The 21,135-nt window shown below is 36.3% G+C and overlaps 1 protein-coding gene across 14 annotated transcripts in view; it reads right to left on the bottom strand.

Annotated features, from left to right (window-relative positions):
* ZNF280D (zinc finger protein 280D) overlaps positions 1-17,486 on the bottom strand; it is a 48,103-nt gene extending 30,617 nt beyond the window's left edge. For 11 of the 14 annotated variants that reach the window (XR_004842638.1, XR_004842642.1, XR_004842639.1 and 8 more), the window contains exons 1-5: positions 17,343-17,486; positions 13,436-13,501; positions 12,956-13,326; positions 6,973-7,090; positions 2,334-2,501 (exon numbers count right to left, since the gene is read on the bottom strand). Coding sequence is in view for 8 of the 14 variants with exons in the window: in XM_035899301.1 (XP_035755194.1) it covers positions 2,334-2,501; positions 6,973-7,090; positions 12,956-13,326; positions 13,436-13,501; positions 17,343-17,484 (865 nt within the window). In the remaining 6 variants the exon portion in view is untranslated. Of the gene's footprint in view, positions 1-2,333; positions 2,502-6,972; positions 7,091-12,955; positions 13,327-13,414; positions 13,502-17,342 lie in introns of those variants that run through there. The other 3 variants (XM_035899302.1, XM_035899303.1, XM_035899304.1) reach the window with 3 other exon arrangements.
* Between the last annotated feature and the right edge of the window lie 3,649 nt (positions 17,487-21,135).

Genomic DNA, 21,135 nt, shown 5'->3' with positions numbered 1-21,135 from the left:
ACAAGATCTTAGCAACAAATAAGGAAAAAAAATAGGAAGGGGTGAAGGTAGCATGATAGAGACAAAGCATTAATTCTGTGCGCCACCACTCCCCTCCATCCCCCCCCCAACAGGACAGATTTTTGATGGTTTTAAGAACTTTAATTTTCAAATGAACATCTAAAACTTGTTTTATGCCATGACCCAATCATCATCACAATAGGGTTCAGATAACTGGTTTTGGAAAGGAATTTCACCATCTGATTCTCGATGAGAATATTTCTCTCTGGACAGTTGTTGGAACCTAGGCCTATTCAGATGCATCATTCCTGTTGAGCAAAGGTGTCTTTGGAGAACCTGGAGAATAAATCCTCTAAATAATCACTCCCAGTAATGAAAGGAAATAGTATTTCTCTTATCAACATAAAATGATCTTTTGAGCAAAACCAAAAAAGCTTTACATTAGCTTAAACTTCAATGAATAAACAGAGGCTTCCATTTTTTCCAAACTGCCAAAAAAAAAAAAAATATCAGTAAGAGCTACTTTTCCAGATGAAGTTCTCTTGCATTCTCAAGTCATTCACAGATCTGGAGGACTCCATGCTGACTAAGTAGTTTAGAAGAAGAGGTTAAACACAGGAAGAGTTTTAAGTAACATCTCAACTGTATCCTGCCAGGACTATGAAAAATTGTAATAAAAATAAGCACACAAATACATCCACCTTATAACAAGGGAATGAGTAAGTGTATGAGTTAAGAGATGACCATGCAACAGAGTTACACATTTTTTTTTCACAAAAATAGTCTTGCATAGTCCACGAGGTAGACATAAATCAAACGGTATTTTTCCTTGAAGATAACAGTATTGCTAAGAATCATTATTAAGCAGAAAGTCCTTCACATGAGTGGATGGCCATGCAAGAGATGTACCACAAAACAGTGCTGCAATTCTTCCCTGTGACAATTTGTAAAACATTTTGACATGTCACAGCAAAGTGCAAGCCAAATTGAAAGAAAACAGGTTCTGCAGCAAGATCTAGTGTTCTGCGGTGCTTCAGTGCTGGATTCTGTGACAGATTAGAAATCGCTATGCTAGCATGGGATGGCTTAGAGACAAACTCATAAAAATAAGCTTCTCAGTGAATATGATCTACTCCTTTGTTACTGCATTTAGTAATATCTTCCGGTTATCTTTTGTGTATTACAGGCTGCAGCACGGTATCTGTTTTACCCAACACTGGGAGGAGGAAAATTTTTTGCTGCAATGTTCCATATTATAGACACCTCTTTCTGGATGCTGGCGAAGAGCTTGATAGCAAACCAGCTGCAAACAAGACATGCAAAAAACCCAAATATGAAATGATTCCAAACAACAGAATTGCACTGTAGGTGGCTGCTCATTTTAACATTACAGCATAGAGTACGTGGTTGGAAATATCTCAAAGTCAAGAATAAATCCTCGTCTGTTACAATCACCTGGAAAGCACCTTTTGGCTCAGGAGGAAAATGCACATAATTATTAATATGCTGCAACAGCTAGATGACCTCTCTTCTTGTAGGGAGGGAAATGTCTTTCAAAGAACATAATCTCTTTGAAACTTAGATTCCTCTTCTCCTTTCCCACTACTATTTTAAACTGTATCAAAAACATGGCTGCAAAAGAAAGGGGGAAACTGCAAAACACACTTTGCAATGGTTAGTCAAAGTACAGAATCACAGAATAATTTAGGCTGGACCTATGGAGGTGTTTTAGTCCAACCTCCCACTCAAAGCAAGTCCAACTTTATCAGGATGCTCAGAGCCACGTCCAGTCAACTTCTTAATATCTCCAAGGATGGAAATTCTAAAACCTCAGTGCTTGCTGCCTTGCCTCACGTTCCTACAATGATTTTTTTCTTCCTTTTATCTAATCAGAATTAGTCGATAAACTCAGCAGTCACAGAATTCTTTCAATCTTGATTTTCTGGCTGGTTGTTTTTTAAAGTTTCAACTCTCTATTCAGTTCTCTGACACAAAAAATCTGAACTAAGAGTATGAGGTCAAGGGCATTTATTTTCATTATCACCACTAAACAACTTAACTAATCATTACTTTACAGAATTCAAACATACCTGCTAGACAACAAAGGTCTAGAATTTGTATAGGTAATAACCTAGCGTGTATTAATTCATAAAGGTATATAAATCCTTGCATAGAAAGGGTTTTCTTATTTTAGGGCATAAGAACACAGTTTACTTACTTACATTGCCTTAATAGCATTAATAATACCGATCAACTTAAACATCACAAGAGTGCTAGCTTTTTCCATGAAACAGATGCATGGATTGACAGCTAGACCATTTGATCTACCCTACCTTTTGAAGATACATTTTGTGATGGTGTTACTGTTGGAGAGTTAACTGTAGGTGAAACAGCTGAATTGCTTCCAGCACCAACCTCATTAGGCTTGGCCTTTTTTGGAGTTACACTGTTGCCTTCAGAAGTAGCAGGACGCTTAGATACAAAAACACTCTCATTCAGACCTACAGTGGTTTAAATTAAAGAACCTCAGTTTTTTTCCATAGTATATTATGAACACATCACTGATGCCTATACTTTAATGAGTGGACAAGGCTACATAAAGCAGTTAAGATTTCCCTAAAATAGTAAGCCATACAGAAGTTAAGAAAACAATATCCAACTCAGGCTGAATATTCTAAGCTAGTGGAGAAGGGTAAATGCAAAGAGGTACAGCCCATCCCTGAAACCCACTAAATCATACTATGACCACCTCAATTTATTTGCCCTACTTTTCACATCTTCACCCACACTAATCTGAGACAAGGTGAGTTCACAGTGGTTAAGTTAAGCTAAGCAACTGGTTTCTGCAATATCCACTATTTGGAACAACCTCTGCCCTTCTGATGAAAAACATCTCTGCTTTTTTCTGATCCTACATTAATGCTGGTTTAGTTTGTTATTTAACCCTCCAAAACATTTGAGAATTCAGTTTGCATGCAAAATGAAACCAGTACTGGAACTAATGACCAATCATAGCACACCTATTTGCTCTCTTTTGAAAGAACAGTTGATTAACTTGTTTGCATTGTTTCTTCTAAAAAAAGAAAATCGCTAAAAAATAACTCAAAAATTCAGAGGTTCAGTGCCTGATTAACATGCCCATCAATACTTGGCTCCATCTTGTCCTGAAACCCATGTCTCTGTCACTGGAAGATTACCCTTGACGGTATAATCTCAAGAGCACAGTTACACAGCAATAAGTCTGAAGTGCCAGCACAGGCCTTGTAAATCTCTCGCAATGACAGACTGCAAAGCACCTTCAGACTATGATCAACTATGACAAGGACCAGATTTTAGTTTCAGAAACAATGATCTGAACTAAGGACATTCTTGTATTTTCCCCTCCCAACAGTCTACTCCAATGATTTCTTTGGGTGTGAGAAACTGAATTCATATTTTTAAAAGTCTTCTCAACAAGCAGAGATAACTTGTGTCATGTAAAATTATTCAAACTTATTCTGAGAAGAAACAAAACAACCCCCTCCCACCCCCAAGTTGGGTTTACTCAGTGGTAACTATCTACACCTACCAGTCTCCACCGTCTCCGCATTCAATCCAGAGACAAAGAATCCCAGCAGGGAATGCTCGTATTTAAGCACCTTGGAGAACTTCCCACACTATGCCTCATATACAGGAAAACATAATTCACTTGTTATATACATATTTAATCATCCTAATGTTCTTTGTAGTACACCTTTCCTTCTTTCTGATATAAATGAACATATTAAGCTCAAACGTCTCACTCTATGCATTGTTTGTCTAAGGTAATTAACACATTCACAAAATAAACAGGTTACTCATTAGATACTACTACATCCTAGGGTTTTTTAATTTACTTGTACTGTTAGATATTATGAGCTGGTTACATTGACATATGCATCTCGATCAGCAAAGGCTTCCATACAGCTGGTATGACTTTAGCATTCTTCTGGATCACAGAGGCTATTCAAGCACAAGGCCATCAACCTGCAGCAGGAACTGCTGCTATATATTTAATTATGTGTAGTTGCGTAACAAGGGCCACGGAAAAGACCAAAGGTCTGACCAATTTTACAAGAATCTTCAGGAAAATATTTTATTTTACTGTAGAGAACCTGATTTGGAAAAAAGGACTATTTTGACATGTTAACAAAATTAGTATAATTTCAATTTAAAAAGCTTGACACATCTGTGACAAAACATTTGAAGACTATTTTCTATGTTCATAAAGGTGAGCAATCTTAACTCAGTTTATACAACTCTGATTAATAAATTCCCTCTTTCAGAAGAATTATAGTAATACTAGAAAAATATACATAGGTTTGCATTTGATTTCTGTGGCTTGTTAATTTTAAAAAAAATTAAAGCCTATTTTGAAAAATAATAAAACCAATTTCAAGCATTATTTAATATCTACCTGGTATAAATCAGACTGATTCCTCTTTTCATGAAAGTGCTTCTCAGCTGGAGCATGGACACAGGAATTCCTTGGATCCCCCATGTTCCAGACTAGACTGTCCAATCCTCTACCCAGCAGATCACACAGCCCAAACTGTCAGGGACTCCAGGCACTCGAGAGCAGAGAAAAGCAGCAGCCAAACAACTGTTGTTTGGTTTTCTGGCTGCTCAGGAGCCTATTACCTTCACTTCATGCTGTTAGTGAATACTGTTGTAAATATTTTGTAGCTATTATGAAACAGTTGGCTATACTCATACACACTATTATTTGTGTACAATACCTAAAATGATTGCAAGGAGGAGCAAAGTATACTCGATGCAGTATCACCTTGCCAATGGCTTTCTAAACACACATTGCAACACTGCTATAAAATCCTTAACACTTATGTGCACCTGTGCTTGCTGGGCCTGTTTTTATGAAGAGACATCAGAAACGGTAACCTAGAATAAAAGTATCAAATGTGCTGTGGTAACAGTCAGATCAAATTACCAGAATAGGGACTCTAGTGCACTGTCTCTCACCAACATCTCCCATTAATCTAGTGATATGAATGCATGTATACAGTCCGGTCAACTCCTAAATACCACAGAACAGTCATTCTACTGGTTATGGCATTTTCTGGTTCCTCCAAGTGGGTAAAGTTTGTGGGAGAATGATCCCAAAATATTCTCAAAAAGTAAACTACAGTTTTACGTACAGTGCCCATCCAACCTGCAGGTAAGAGTTATCAATGATGTTTAACTTAACACCACTGCCTTTGTAGCAACCTTACAAAATGGTTGGTTAGTGTCCATTAGCAGCTTGTCATTTCCCTGCTTAGACCTCAGAAATAAATATTTATGCTATATTGAGCTAAAAAATGTCTTTAGTGATCCACGTATAGAAGTTAAATTGTCCTGCATAGTATCACAGGCCAGTTCCTGAAAGGATTCTGCCTGTAAATTCAGTATTTCAGAATGTCTCGTGCCCAGTACCACACATGAAGCAGAGGAAGCATAGCACCAACACAGGCAAGTAGGCATCAGCACACACAAACAACATGAATGTAAGCGCATTATGTGACCTCACCATGCAAACCAAACCACAAAATACACAGATACTTCCTTGTTGTGAAGTGAAATGTATCTTAAATTTGCCTTTTCTGACAAAGGTATTCATGCTTCAACCCACAATTTTAAACCTTTTAGTTTTTAAATCCTACTACCATCTTACAGAAATTATAAATATAGACTAAGTATGGTATATTTAAGACACTTTGAATTACAATCCTTGACACTTTTAAGTATTTCATTTTTCTGGATAAGAGACTAATACAAATAAATTTTAAATATGCAAGCAAGTCTAAATTTAAAAAAAAAAAAAAAAAAAAAACGAAAAACCCCCCACCAAACAAAACCCAAACCCACAAACAATTAAACTTTAATACCTGTTCTTTGGAGAACAAGGGCTGGAATACTGAACCATTTGCAAGAAATAAAACCTTTTCTTACTTTACAAAAATCTATTTAACCCAGTAAGAGAAGAATAGTTGGACACATGCAAGGAAATACACTACCAACCCTTAACTGATAGGTATCTGGAGTGAATGCCTAAACTAGAGATGCAAAATCATCACATCAAGCAGAACAAACTATCAATCACTCTGTTCTACATAATTTTTTAGTATGACCGGTTAGGTCATTCATTTTACATAACCTGTTACCTCACAGAAGAATCAGAAGCAATTGTCATCTGTAAATTATAGGCTGAATGACAGGATTCTGGTCAGTTATTACAAAAGTGCAATCCTTCACAAAAGAGATGGGAAGTCCCAAGTTATAGCCTGTTTAAGATGGAATACAATGCATGCTTCAAATCTACTTCATCTGCTGTGACAAAAAAAACGTGCTTTTTTGTTTGTTTTTAAGTAGGTTAAGTAGTTTCTGCTGAAACACAATTTAGCTAGCTGAAAAAAACCAAAAAATTATTTGTCAAACTACGTATTCTTTCTCTTCCCCTCCTTTTCAGACAGGATCCTTTTGATCCTATCTACTCCAACTCCTATATATAAGCATCCAGGAAACCAAGACCATCATCACAGGGAATCCACTGAGCAGACTCAGGAAGTTCTTCTGGTGCTGTTCACATGCCCTCTCTTGCTAACAGCCATTCCTGTTCATGCTAGTCAAAGAGTGCTGGACATACTGAAAACGAGCCTTTATCACTCAAAAAAATTACAGTGGATCTGGCATTATTTTTCCATCTAAATGAGCATTATAAGAAGACATCAGTTGATATTACAGTCAGGCTAATGTGCTGAAAAGCAAAGTCTGACAATGCAAGGCTCCGAAGTTTATTTCATTAAACATCATATAGTGTTATGTACAGGGGGGAGAAAAAAGTAGCTATACTATGTTCTAGAAAGCCTATTTAAAGTTGTAACCCAAAGATCTGCACTATAGTTAAATGACATCAGGTTGTTTCTTTCTCTTATCAACTACTACAGTTATACCCACCTGTTACATTCACTGCTGTCCCAGTCTGGTACTGTGGAACTCCCGAGTTCTGTCTCACACCAAACAGTATACCAGATGTATTATCTGGTGCAGCTGGTGGAGAATCCATAATATAATCCTAATAAGATATTTTCAAGAGGGAAAAGAAATTTGAGGTTTAACATTTTTTTACTTGCAGGCTTCAAAGGGTTTACTTTAAAAACACGATTGCTTAAAAGTACTCATAAGTACTCAGCTGTAAATCAAGTTTATGACAATCTCCCCAAAATAGCTTCTTTTAACATTTTGATAAGTTTGCAACTCTTATCAGTGGTTGTTAATTCATTCATAGCTGTGTATCAGAAGAGTAATAATAACCTTAAGACCTGGGAAAGTCCATTTTATGAATTATTAAACCTGTTTGAATTGCTAATTGTAACTGCTTTTGTTCAAAAGTCTGATGAGGTTTCAAATCATACTTGAATTGTTTTTTAAAAAACTCTAATATTCTCTTCCTTCAATCCAAACTCAGTCATTTGCCTGTTTCTTTTGCATAACAGCTGCATTTTAAAAGACTGGAAAACAGAACTCAAAAGTAGAATGAACTTGCAGCATGCAGAAGCTTCTCAAAGCAAGATGATATTAAACCAATCAAAATCTGCTAAGTGGTCAAGCTTTAATGAAGTAAAAGTGTATCTATAGCATGTTGACTAGGAATGGCACTCAAATCTGTGATATCACTAAGGGTTTTTTTTCTTTTATGTAGAGTAATTTCAAAAGGGCTTCTGGAAATAATATAACCAAACCCTCTTTTCAAAGCACAGCTAACCTAAAAGTTGGTTCATGTTTCTCAGTGTCTTGCTGCATTAGATTTTGAGCATCTCTACAAGCAGGTATCCTCTTACCCTTCAGTTAAAAAGGTTTGCCCTTTAATACTACATATAACTTAAAAAATTAAATAGTCTACATTTCTTGGCTCCAACACTGAAACTGTTAAAACTAAACACCTTCACTGATCACTCAATAGGTAAAATTTGGAGGGAAAAGAAACATGAAGTTTAGTTCTCTTTACAGTTATTCAAGGTTGGAGGGTGAAGTAGAAGAAACACACTTTCCAAGATTCATCAATGCTCCTAACACAAACAAATCTGGACAATATGCTGAAATATTTTCAGCAATTAGCAATAGTAAGTTAAGAAAAGCCTTATAACAGAGTTAGGTTTAATTTCAACATTAAGGTATGAAGAGCAAAATATTGGCACTTGATCTTTCTATTCTGAAATAATTCAGTTGGTTACACTTCATCAAGCTGTACTGTAAAACAAAAAATTTGACAAAAGTAGCTTCATTTTCCTTAAAAAAAAAAAAAAAAGTCACCCAATACACATAGACAGACTTGGTCATCAGTGTATCCATGAGACAAAGGCCAAAATACTTTTTACTGTAAAGATCGATCAATCTCACAAAATGCTTCCTATTCACTATTGTGCTACTTATTTGAAAACATCCCTGTGGAGGTTACCACATTTTTAACTACCACCATGTTGACTAAACTTGATGGAAAGAAGTCTAAAGAAGTGCACAAGTACACATACAGGTATGATAATCTATTTTAGGACTCCTAAGTATCAGAAAAGATTTGAAGAAAAAGGAAGATGCTTCTCCTCATCCTGCCTTTTTGTTCTACACGTCAAATTAAGACCTTGCAGGACTTTAATAATAATGAAGAGCCATTCTTTCTTCTGGAGAGTGACCTAATCCAATCTAAACAAATTAAACATAAACGTTCAAGAGTAGTTGCCGAAATAGCTACTGTTCTATTTGTTATGAGTAACAGCCACATGAGCTGCAGTCACAACAGAGCAGGTGTTGCGGTAGCCACCATGGTTTCAGACTACCCAGCGAAATTACAAGCAAAGCAGCCTACCCTGCAAACCCCATGTCAAGCACAAGTAATGCTCAGGTGGCAAGCCTGTGGTAGGCTCCCACTATGAAGGACTATGCCCACCACCTACACCTGAAACGACCAATACAATAGCCGCACACAGAATCTGCTTATGTTTGTCTTTAAGTGCTGCTAACATTTTAACTTTCTTCAAAATATGGGTATTTTGATGCCATATGTACATCTCCCTAGTGTATACTAAACATATTGGCAAGTAAGAAAGTAAAAACAGACATCCTGAAAATTCAAAGTCTCAGTTTTCAAAATGTCCTTTTCTGTTTACAATTATTCCTTTCATGCACTTTGGCTCTGTCAAACATAAGAAAAAAACCAGTGTCTTCCCATGCTTTAGGATGCAAAAATGTTTTGAAGAAAAAAACCCCCAAGAAACCCAAAAAAATCCAGCTTTACCACATCAAGGGGGGGGCAGGGGGGAATCAAACTAACATGTACAGATGGCTCTCACATGCAGAAAGTCAAAACCCAACACCTTTATAAATTAAGTTCCTAGGGCTCAGGTGAAAAAAAGATGACCTACCACCACTCTTAGTTTTCCAAAAGACTAGTGAAAATACTGAGTTCATACTATACATCCTAGATTTCCTAACTGTAGAAACCAACATGATGACTGGTAAGTAAATCCCCACAGAGGAATTACAATGCATGGTATCAGATCTTTGCTCCCCCAAAATTAACTAGGAACAACTGGAACCTGAATCACACTCAGACTGAGGAAAGTACCTATTAAGTAGGGGAACGGTATGGACAAAATTGGCTGGGGCTTATTGGAGAGCATTCTGATGGCTGAATCGCTAAGAATAAATTTTTCCAGAAGAGGATAGATGCCATACACAACAGCAGTAGCTTTGACAGAATTAGAATTGCTGTAAACAGTACAACTGAAGCCAAATTCAACTAAGAATTTTTGGAACTGCATTAAGGTAGTACAGCAGCAAGAACACAAAAACTAGACTTTTACAGGAAGTCAATGTATCAAGCCTGTGATTAGAAAGGGGCATTTCAATGATAAAACCAGAACACCAAACATTGACAAAAGGTAAATTATAGACCTACATGTTATGAAATTGAGGAAATATGTGTTTCAACCAAGCTGGTGATCAGAAGGAATCAGTTCCCACAGAAAAAGCTTTTGACATCCTGAGATTAAAAAAAAAAATAAATAAATTGACCCCATTAAGAATGCAAAGGCACTCTGAAGGATGTTCAGCTAAAGGGGGGTCCTGACACAGTGTCCAGTCATACCTCACAGTCATCTTCACATCATAGTATATTAATTTCAAAGGTACGTTTCAACATCTGGAAGCTGAAGATCCAAATGTCAAACATTTCCCAGAAAAACTTATTTGAAGCCTTTGCAACTTAGGAAAATCAAGTTGGAAGGAAACAGAAAATGTGTGAACAAAAATGTCACAGAAAGCCCAGGGCAGAAAATCATCAATATAAAATAGAGGCCTCAAGTGAAATATGGACTAGATATGGGGGGGAGGGGAGGGAGGAGGGTGGGTATGATAAAAAAAAACCTAAGCAGCTCTTGAATCAAGACAATTCAAACCAAGGACATGAACCAAAATACAGGTAGTATACATATGACACTAAGAACAGCAAATGACATAATGTGGCAGGAGTGATATTAAAAGTCACAGAACTTTGCCCAAGCAGCTGAAGTACAGTACCTCACTAAAAAAAAAGAAAGCACACCAAACAAGCCTCTTCCCTCATAAAAATTATAACATAATCAGGTGGCCGAAACAATACAAACACAAGAAAACAAATTGTTCTAGATAAGGCTAAAATTGGAAATACAATCCTGAATCTAGAAAAGTTAAGTTGAATAGATGAAAGGTTCACTCCCATTATAGATTAAGCAAGGAAAAAAAACCCAGAAAAATCTTCCTAAAGGTAATTACAAATTTCTTAACATCCAAAGAACAGGATGTTACATTTAGGATAGCTTAAAAAAAATTAAAAGCTCATGAAAGCTATGATCAAAATGTTAACACAGTAAAGAAGCCATATAATGTATGATATCCCAGAACAGGATGCATTACTTGCTAAAGCATGTCAGTCTAACTTGGAATACACAGAACTGACTAATACATGGTTAGAGATCCTTTTCCATGCTGTGTACCTTGAAAGTCATATTTCAGGCTGCAACTTCTTCAAATAGGTGTTTCTCTACTCTGCCAGGGAAGAACAACCACCTGCAGATTTTGGCAAAATAAGACTATAAAACTAAACTAAATTATCATCTGTGACATTCCTGTTGAAAGTAAACTCAATGAATGAGAAAGAACTCTCACTAAAAGAAGGTCTCTGTGCAGAGTGTCTTTAGGACATCACTGTCTTGATGAGTTACACCCAGCTTACACATACCTTTTGGAGAAGTTCTGCTTTCCTACATCAGTTCACCCTAAGGTTTTCTAATAAAAACAATGTAGAAGCCACTAGCAGCTTCATCTATTAGAACAAAACCATGAGCATGTATGGGTGAAGGAAGTAAAGGAAGGGGCTTTCTTTTGCAGTAATGATTCTGCAAGACATCCTAGTACTCCTTTGAAGGATTTATTGAAGCACACCATGTCATAAGTAAACATTTACAAAAACAAAATTCACAGACTTGAAACATGTGTATACATTACGTGAAGTAGCAGAAGGTTCTGTATTAAACTGCCCTGCTTTGTAAAGACAGATTTAAGAGAACTCCAGAGGCAATCTAGATACCCTACCAATATCTGGACTTTTGATTATACTATTTTCTTAGGCCTTCTTAGATACAGCAACTGACTGATTTAGCTAACCTGCTTCACCAAACGTGCCCACAATTTCTCTCTGCAACCTATCAACTGCTGAAGACTCAAAATTGGAAAGTATGAGTTCTTTCCTAATGAATCTGCCACAGATAAACAATGATTCCACTACACTGTTTTTCTTAAAACACAACCCCCATTGACAATGGTTTAGCCACACATCTTAAGAACATCATCCAATTCTCATGTCCTAATGGCCTTATTAACCACATTCATTCAGACTGATACCCTGTTCAGCAAATGCAGCATACGTTAGGCTGCATTATTCTTATTTATACCAAAAGACTGACAACTGGGACAACTGCAGGTGTGTATTTTTGCATGGATGGTGGAGATGGTGCCTACTGTCAGGCTTCATTTTAACCTGACAATAGTAGCTAATATTATAGGCACATTGCCTAAACAGTTCCAGCTTAAATTATTTTCAATAAAGGTATCACATCATAGTTTACCTCATGCAAATATGAAATTTTAATCTTCATTCTCTCTCACAAATGTCCAACAGCTAAGGCAATAAAAACAGCATCTGACTTGACTCCCTGAAGTTATCACTCTGAGGTTCTGTGGCAGTCCAGGAAGATCTATGATGCATAGTCTCTGTGCATAATTCCCTTGCGCTTTTCAAACAAAACAAGTATGTTTCCGAATTGTTTCATCTACTGACCCTGCAACTTTCTGTTGCTTAAGTTCTCCTTACCATACTACTGTTTCACTACAACTGATGCATGAACCAAAAAGCAAAAGCACCTAAGGAGCTATCACTACAGCGTTCTTTTAAGAAGCGAAAATCCCAAGAGAGGCACTGTAAAAATCAGGCAGGAAAACCTTTAAACACCAGATTCCAGCTATTGAAAAATTAAATTAATTTATCAACACAGAGGATTCTTCTCTGAGAAATCTGCAAAATTTAGAGAATGAGAACTTCTATTGTTTCTTCACACAACTTAAACAGTACTGATTTCTCTTATGCCCAAGATTTTCATTTAATGTAATTCCTCTCTTACTAAAGCTATCATCTCTGAGTCTTGCAAATTGGTATTTTCAAATATGTATTTTAATTCACCAGTGCAAGGCTATGGTCCTAGACTCTTTACAGTTTACCTAATGCTAGTCTATAATCTAGTCCAGGTCTTCAAATTGCTAGACTGAGTCAATAAGTTCCTCATTAATTTAATTTATTCAAAATTAGGTGCACCTGAGTATTTTACAGTTTAAGGGAATAAAAATTTACCTGATTGAGTATTACAGGCTGTGCTGTTACAGTAGTCACTGGCCTGGATACAGGTTGAGCCACTACAGGAACCGTGGTATTTCTTGATACTGGCTGTGTCGTCACTGGAACGGTTACAGGTCTGCTAACAGGCTGTGATATTCCAGAACTTGACCCAGGCATCTGCTGTGTTGATAAACATCCAGAAACTGGTCTCTGCAGTGCTAGTGAAGTTCCTGAAACATTCACTGGTATAGACAATGGCTGAACTGCTACAGAGCTAGTTGTAGGTCTGGATACAGACTGAAACACTGATGAAACAGGCATGGCACCGGGGCTGGAGGCAGGTGTCGCATAATGGTGACTGTCAGGCTTGAATGTAGTAACTGTACCTGTTGCAAAGGATTCCAGAGTTATGTTTATATAATTTTGCAGTCAGATGTTTCATAAGTGTTGTGGATTTTTTTTGTTTTTAATTACCATATTAGGACAATAAAGTACCTCTACTGGGTGCACCATTCTGTATCCCCCTTCGTGATGAGCTGAGGTTGACTCTGTTCAATATATCTGTCAAAAGTTACATTTGTCTTAATTGCAGTTAAATTAATAGCTTAATTGCTTTTCAAATTAAAAGTAGCATTCATATCCACTAATTAAGCCAATTAGGATTTGACTTATAAGTTAGAATATTATTTCTAAAATAAATACGTGGCAAAACAAAGTGTCATTTGTACAAATTAAGGTATGTTCTTCTAGTCCTCTTCTATTACGTTAAGCTAGTTCACCTAAGAAACTCAAGTTTTTATTTTCTTGGAGATAGATTAACATACAAGTAAGAGTGCAAACAAAAAAAGAACATTTAATAAATATTTAGCTTTGCTGATTATAATGCATTTATTCACTTCTGTTTCACATATACATACCAAGTTCCTCAAATACTAGAACTGCTCTACACTAAAGGAAGCATTTTCTCTAAACCAGTAGCTACACAATTTGCTTCTGTATTACAGGAAAATACAGCACTTACAAACGTGGTTTTAGACTTCATGATCTCCATTTTTCAATGTGCAAGAAAAATCAACAGACCAGCAATCAAAGGAGGTGTGTTGGAATTGCATTACAAGAGGACTGATTTTCTTACATGGTAGTCTATGACCAGAATTCTAGTTCATCAGAAACACATGAATTTCTTAGATTTGGTGTTTACTCCCTAACTAATGCCACCAACATTCCACGACTTGTTATGTCTTAGTCTGGTGTTTCTGATCATTCCAGAATGTTACAAAAAATATTCATCAAATAAAACCATTTTTCTACCGCCAGATTCTCAATTCTATTAGTGTTGCTCTCAAGTTTCTTGCTCTGGCATGTGAAAATATGCATATGAAATTAGATTGATCCTCCAATATCTAACCAACAAGATTTAAAGTACCTTCTCAAACCAGGGTCAAATTACATCAGGATCTCAAAAAACAAAGTATGTACACATTGTGTGTAACAACCTTAAGGCTGTTTCCACCAGCAACAGCTCATTAGTGTACACTAGTCAGGTTGATAAATAAATCTAATTGTAGTAGAGCTCAGAAGATCACAGCTTTCAACCTGTCACCTGCATTTAGATAATACTAATAAAAAAGCAGCTGCAACCAACAGATCCAAACAGGTTTGCATTTTTTAAGATATGATGACATTTCATCCAGTAGTAGTAATACTATTTTTACTTCAATGCAACACTCTAAGAAAGGATTAACTTAATTCAGAATTTAGCTGAATACATACTTTGTGTTTATTAATAAATCTATACCTCACATTTGAATTCCAGAGTGAAATGAAACTAAAGCTTCAATCTACCTACCAAAAAAAAAACCAAACCAAACTATCTTAAAGGTTATGTCTCACAAAGCATACTCAGCTTCAGACAATCTGATGTGCACACAATTCACATCCTAAAATACAAAGGCAGATTTTACTGGTTTTAAAAAGAACATGTCAGGAAGCAAGTGATTTGAAATTATAAACTAGATTTATATGACTCAACTGATTCATCATAGACTTGATGTGCCCTTTCCCCTCTCCCATCAAAGCATCATTTGTCCTGTTTAGGTAAAACAGCACTGAAGTATAAGAAAGCTAACTTGCAGAACAACGTTTTAAAGTAGCAAGAAGTTACAGGTTTGTATCATTACGAAAATGAAGCAAGGAGCAGTAACTGTACAAAAAATGAGCAGTTGCAGGAAATGGTAGAGGGACCAAGTGTGAATTACTTTTCATCCCAGTCAAACTAATCCTCCAGTACGTCAGAAGAGGCACTTTACATGTACTGTGCCAGCAGGTCAAAGTTGGGTTTTTAAACTATTTCCTTCAAGTTTTCCACACCAGTCTGTATAAAAACTAATAAATGCATTGTCAGGAAAATGTTAAAAAAATTGCTGTGTATTGCAGAAATATACCTTTCAGAAAAATTAAGAACTACACGAGTCTCCATTTGTCATCTAATTTTTCATCTGGTCAGACAGGAATTTTCTCAGGTAAAAACCAAGCAACAGTGATGAGCGAAGTTGAGTTCACTGTGTCTTTCCTATCACCAATAACAAACTGAAGCCTGACCACTGCCAGGTAGTACTACTTACAAGCCAGAGAAGAACTGAGGTCATTCTTCCATAGCTGTTTTTGATAGTGAAGTAGAAGATTACAAAGAGAAAAGTTGAGGAAAGGGAAGGAAAAGACATAAAGTAAAAAGTTATACCATAAGTGATTTTACTTGTGTCAGGACCAAGTATGGACAGCACTAGAATAAGATGCATACATTCTAAGTCTCTATCTTTTACCAAAGTTCTTGAAGTTGCTGAATCATATCAAGATTACAGTTTTCACCTGAACTATTTCTATCCTTTATGAATAGAGAAAGGATCTTGAGAGTACAACAACTGCAATGAAACTTGGCATATTTATTGCTCCAACGTATGCCTGGTTCCTTAACAGTTAGCTGTTCTATGCCATGACCTACTGCCAGTGACCAAGAGCAATCCAGGGATCCCTGTACCTTCCAGAAAACAGTAAGGGTACTTTTCAGTCCTTCTAGAAGTTTGTAACTGCAGAAAACTTCTTAGATCAATTTTAAAATATTCTTCAAATTTTCAAGAGGATCTAGAAGATTTTTACAATATTCAAAAAGATTAACCCTTAAGAGCTATTTTCAAGTGAGAGAACTTTAACATCAGCTTCAATATTTCTTTAATATTTAAAATATAATTTTCCACTTTTTAAAGGTAGTGTAAGAAGCATTAGATTTACTATCCCAGTGAGTAACAAAATAAAATAGAGTTTAGATGCAAGATGAAAGTATTGTGAACTAAAATGACTGAACAGCTAATAATAGCTCCAATGTCCATGCAGCAGAATGTGACAGAGAGCCTAGTTTAACATTCTCTCTTGAGATTCTTCACTGCAAACTACACACCTTCAGAAAATGACTATGGAAATCGTGGATACCAGCATAGCAGAGATAAGCCGGAAACTGAAAGCAGTAAATATCACCAGGCAAAGTCTTGTGTATTCGATAGGTAGAGAAACCTTAGGTCAAAGCTCTTAACAATTGACTGCAAAATGGCCGCATACAGAAATCAAAGTTTCATTACTACAATTAATTTAAGTAACAAAAATAATGTTCTCCTTTACTTACCTGCTAAAGCCCAAGCACAGGACAAACATGGAATCCTGACACATCTGCTGTCATCACAACCACCTAACCTCATTCCCTGCACTGCCTGCATTAGGAGAAAACTATAGAACTTGATGAAAAAACCTCTTTATTTTACAGGGGGTGAATGAATTTTTCAATAAAAATCTCTTACTTAACAGAGACGCTTATACTATTTTCACATTAATCACTTTGCCTGATTGCTTTTATTATAGACACTTAAGACAGTTACCTTGGTTTTGTCACAATGATGTCCACCCCACTCAGACTGTCCACCAACTCATGAAATGTGGGGTGGAGTAAAAAAGAGGAACTGTAACGTGAAGACTTCAATTCATGCACATTACTGTAGTAGGGAGACACTTCCAAGTATCTAACTAAATATCAACTATATTAAAAGCAATCGCATGCATGGTTTCAGCATTGTATGCATTGGATTTTTAACCATATTATTAATGCTAAAACCTTCAAACATCCTTGTTTTCACTTCAGAGACTGAAAGTTAGAGGTAGACATAGCTGTGCAGAACCTGGGTTTTAGGACAGAATTTCTTAAGAATTCAAATTTTCAGTATGACAGCAAACTACACAACAGCTTTAAGATGCAGAATTTCTTAAGTCTTACTGTTAAAAAATTTGTATTTTCAAAGTGAGTTCAAAGTTTTACACCTTAAATACCTGTTTTAAATTACGGAAAATGTTATCTTACATGTACTAGCTGGCTTCGAGCTTGAGATTTCCCCAACAAAAATTGGCTCATCATCATCATCATCATCCTCTTCTACTTCTTTCACTCTCTTTTGCCATGGTTCTAGCTCCTCCTCTTCACATTCCATAAATAATTCTGCCATCTTGAGACTAGACAGTAAAAAACCAAAACACACATACCAAAACATTCAGTACTTTCACAAAACAAGTGTTTCACCATTCAGTAAAGATTACTGCACTTGACAATAATACTCATAGAACAGTCTTCCTTCCCCACCCCATTTCCCCCCGCCATGTTCTATACAGGTTGTACTTGATCTGATACAGAAAATCTTCAAAGATCAACATCTCATCACCTTTCTGATAATTACTTGAATTCTCATCTTTGCTATTAAAAATGATAAAACCCCAAAGATATCCTCCATATAATTTAAACTATTTATATATAATCCCCCAGGAACTGTCAGAGGAAGCCTCTGACGCAACAGTGAAAGCTATCTTTGAAAAAAGCACTCCTAATTCCAGGCAAGCGATTCACAACAAATGTGAAGAACCTACTATGACGCATGTAATATACCTGGCACAACTGGGTTACTGAAACACTAGTTACAGCTTTATTCTCTCTGTATCTAAAAAACCCAACCCAAACAAAACCCCACCCAAATCCACAACATACCACAGCTCCACAAAGTCTGTAAGATTTTGCCAAGGCTTCCCATATAGTCACATTTTTTTTAAAAACCCAAGAATACCAAACCAAAACAAAATTCCCCAAAACCCAAACAACAAAAAAACCCCAAACCACCCACAAAACCAACTCAAACAAAAAACCCACAACAACAACAAAACCCCCAAACCATATCCACAATACATTGCATAGTGTTTTCATTATCAGTTAAGACTTGATAAAATTTTTGCATAGATCTCATTAGACTGAATCCATCGTACTTGGAGACTTGCTCTTGCAGTAAGTTAAAAAAGTCATGTATGAAAATAGTAGTGAAAATACGTAGCTTTCAGAATTAACCAAATTACAATCAGCATCACCAATCACACTGGTTTTATTTGGGTTTTTTTGTTTTTTTAAATAAACAGCGATGGCTAATGAAGTTTTCCTTTCTTTTCACATCCTCTAACATAATCTTGAAAGTATTTCTGAACAATATAGGAAATAAGAAACTTTTATATTTCTTTACATACACTACCAATAATCTAATTTGTAATAAGACCAGTATGCCACAGGGCTGTCTCAGCAATAACCAGGATCAGGATCCCAATACAACAGTGCTTGCTTTGCCGGAGACATGGAGCTTCACAAAATTCAATTACTCCATTTTTTGGTAAATCGGAGGGGAAACAATACAGTTTTGCAGGAAGAACCCAATAGTAACTCTGGCCAATACAGGAATTCCTTGAAATTAATGAGCAGTTAAGCACATGAAATTCAATTCACCATTGGACTGCTTTGACAAAAAGTGAAGAATATTCAAACAACAGTTCCTTTACATGAAGGCCACAATCAATATAAGAATATTTCTAGTCTTATTACCAGGCCATTGCAAAAAAAAACATTACCAATACTTCTCTCATTCTTGTGCTGATGCAACACTAACCTGACAAAGCAAACTAGTTGAGGAAGCTTGACTTCCCACTACTATGTATTGATAGTTCTCTGACAGTTTAACTCCTAAACCTAATATCCAGGGCATCAGACCAGCACTAATGTATATGATGATGTCATTAAAGACTATCAAACCTTATACACAAGGTAACAAAATCAAGATTACATTAATAATCATAAGCTGGTATTTCTTAATCTAATTATCTTGTAAGATGAAGAGGGTGTTTATTCAACAAATTTTTCTGTATACTTTCCCATGATTGTCTCCTTTCCAAAATATTTCAAGAACAACATATACCTTAAACATTGGGTCAAGTCTCTTTTTTGAAAGTATAATTACGCAAAAGTAAGAATACCCCTCATTATCTATCAGCAGTGTTTGAAATGGAAGTCTTCAGCACATACACTGTGAGAAACTGTTTAATATCTAATGAAAGACAATTTCAGGATAGCAGTAATGAGCTGCTAGATTTGGTGATGGACTATAGAAATAATTAGTCTGTTAGCAGAATTCTAACAAGATACATGTGATAACCTCAGCTACACTATAATGCAGCTGATTTTTTTTTAATACAGTTAAAAGTCATTTGATAACATAAGCATGGAATTTTAGAAAGTTACACCAACTGGTAGCACCGCTTATGGACATTTCATGTTATGAACCAGGAGGTACATATTAAGATATTCTCAAAAGGTGACTCAAAATGTATGGAAGATTTTAAAAGGCAAGTATCAAATTATTTCAGATATTTTAACTTTTTTAAAAATTTATTTTAATGTTATGATTTGATGCCAAGCTTTCACTGATTATTTTTTTTTTCCTGGCAACAAAGCCAGTCTAATGAGTTCCTACCCGGCTCCCTCAGTTGTGCTAGTACTTTTCACAGGACTATGATATGAACCACTGCAGGTTAAAAATAACCTGTCCAGCTAACAGTTTTACCAGCACAACTGAGAGGTCAAAAAATCTGCGGCCTGAGCAATCAAAGTTCTAGTAAGGACAAATGGATTTGATTATAGAAGGTGTGCAGGAACTGCTCAAATGGTCTCCATTGCCAAAGGAAACATCTACATTCATTTTTAGAGTGTAACTAGCTTCCACGTTTTCAGTTCTTTAACTACTTTAATGCAGAAAATGCATTCCAGGAATCCTGCTAGTGGTTACTCTCAAAGCCAAAACCAACAGTGACCCCTTCCCCCACTCTCCCCAGATACGTCCCAGTGGAAGCGCAGATGCCAGTACAAGGCAAGCCTATTGACAATAGACTTTATTTTCCTCATTTTTAATATGTATAAACATATATACATATTCATAGACACATCTCCTTAAAGCTAGTCCATGCATCTGAGAGGTCCAAAACTCCAATGAAATGCTACATGTATATAATCAAAGAAAGTTCTTAAACCATTGTTCTAGGCTAAAAAGTGTCAAAATCATGAACAAGTTCTTTAGAACATTTCAAAAATATCGTTAGACTATATCAAGATATTGTTTTAAAAGGCAACCGCCCAGCAAAAACTAAAGCTAGTAATGAAAGTTCATTAGGCAGGCACAGATAATCAACAACCTGCAAAGACGCAAGTCCACGGAACACTATCATAGTTACTAGACAAGCAATGAACTAAAAACCTGATACAAGATTGAAAAAAAAAATTGAGCTCACTGCACAACAGAGCAATAAGTTTCTGATGGAATGTTTTTTAAAAGCACTAGTTTGGACAATCAGTGAATTATTCAAACATTATTTTTTCCTCCAGTTTAAGGGCTGTACTTCAAATGAACAGTGAAGTTATATTATTTACAACACAGACAGTGAGCACCCTCATTGCATTTTTCAGACGACTTCCCATACAGGCACATAACTTTGTGTCATGTTAGTTGTAGAAGAGAGTGCAATTGTATTTTTATTGCATGCTGCATTTGTTTCAGCGAAGACATGATAGCCAAGCTGAAACCGAACCTGAAAGTTTTAAAAAGCCAAAGTATAAGCCAACTTTCGTCAAAACCAAACTAAACCAGCCAACACTACCCTCTCTGCCATGAGGTAGTACAAGCTCCGCCTAGGGAAGGCCAATATTGCCTGTGCGAACAGTCAGAAGTTCACACCCCCGAGCTGCGATGGGTGCGAGGCCGCGGGAAGAAGCCCGGTCCCCGAGGAGAGCCGAGGCTACC

Source organism: Egretta garzetta, unplaced genomic scaffold (assembly GCF_000687185.1).
Source record: "Egretta garzetta isolate BGI_Z169 unplaced genomic scaffold, ASM68718v1 scaffold287, whole genome shotgun sequence".
Lineage (NCBI taxonomy): Eukaryota > Metazoa > Chordata > Aves > Pelecaniformes > Ardeidae > Egretta > Egretta garzetta.
This window is presented reverse-complemented; position numbering and strand designations above follow the sequence as displayed.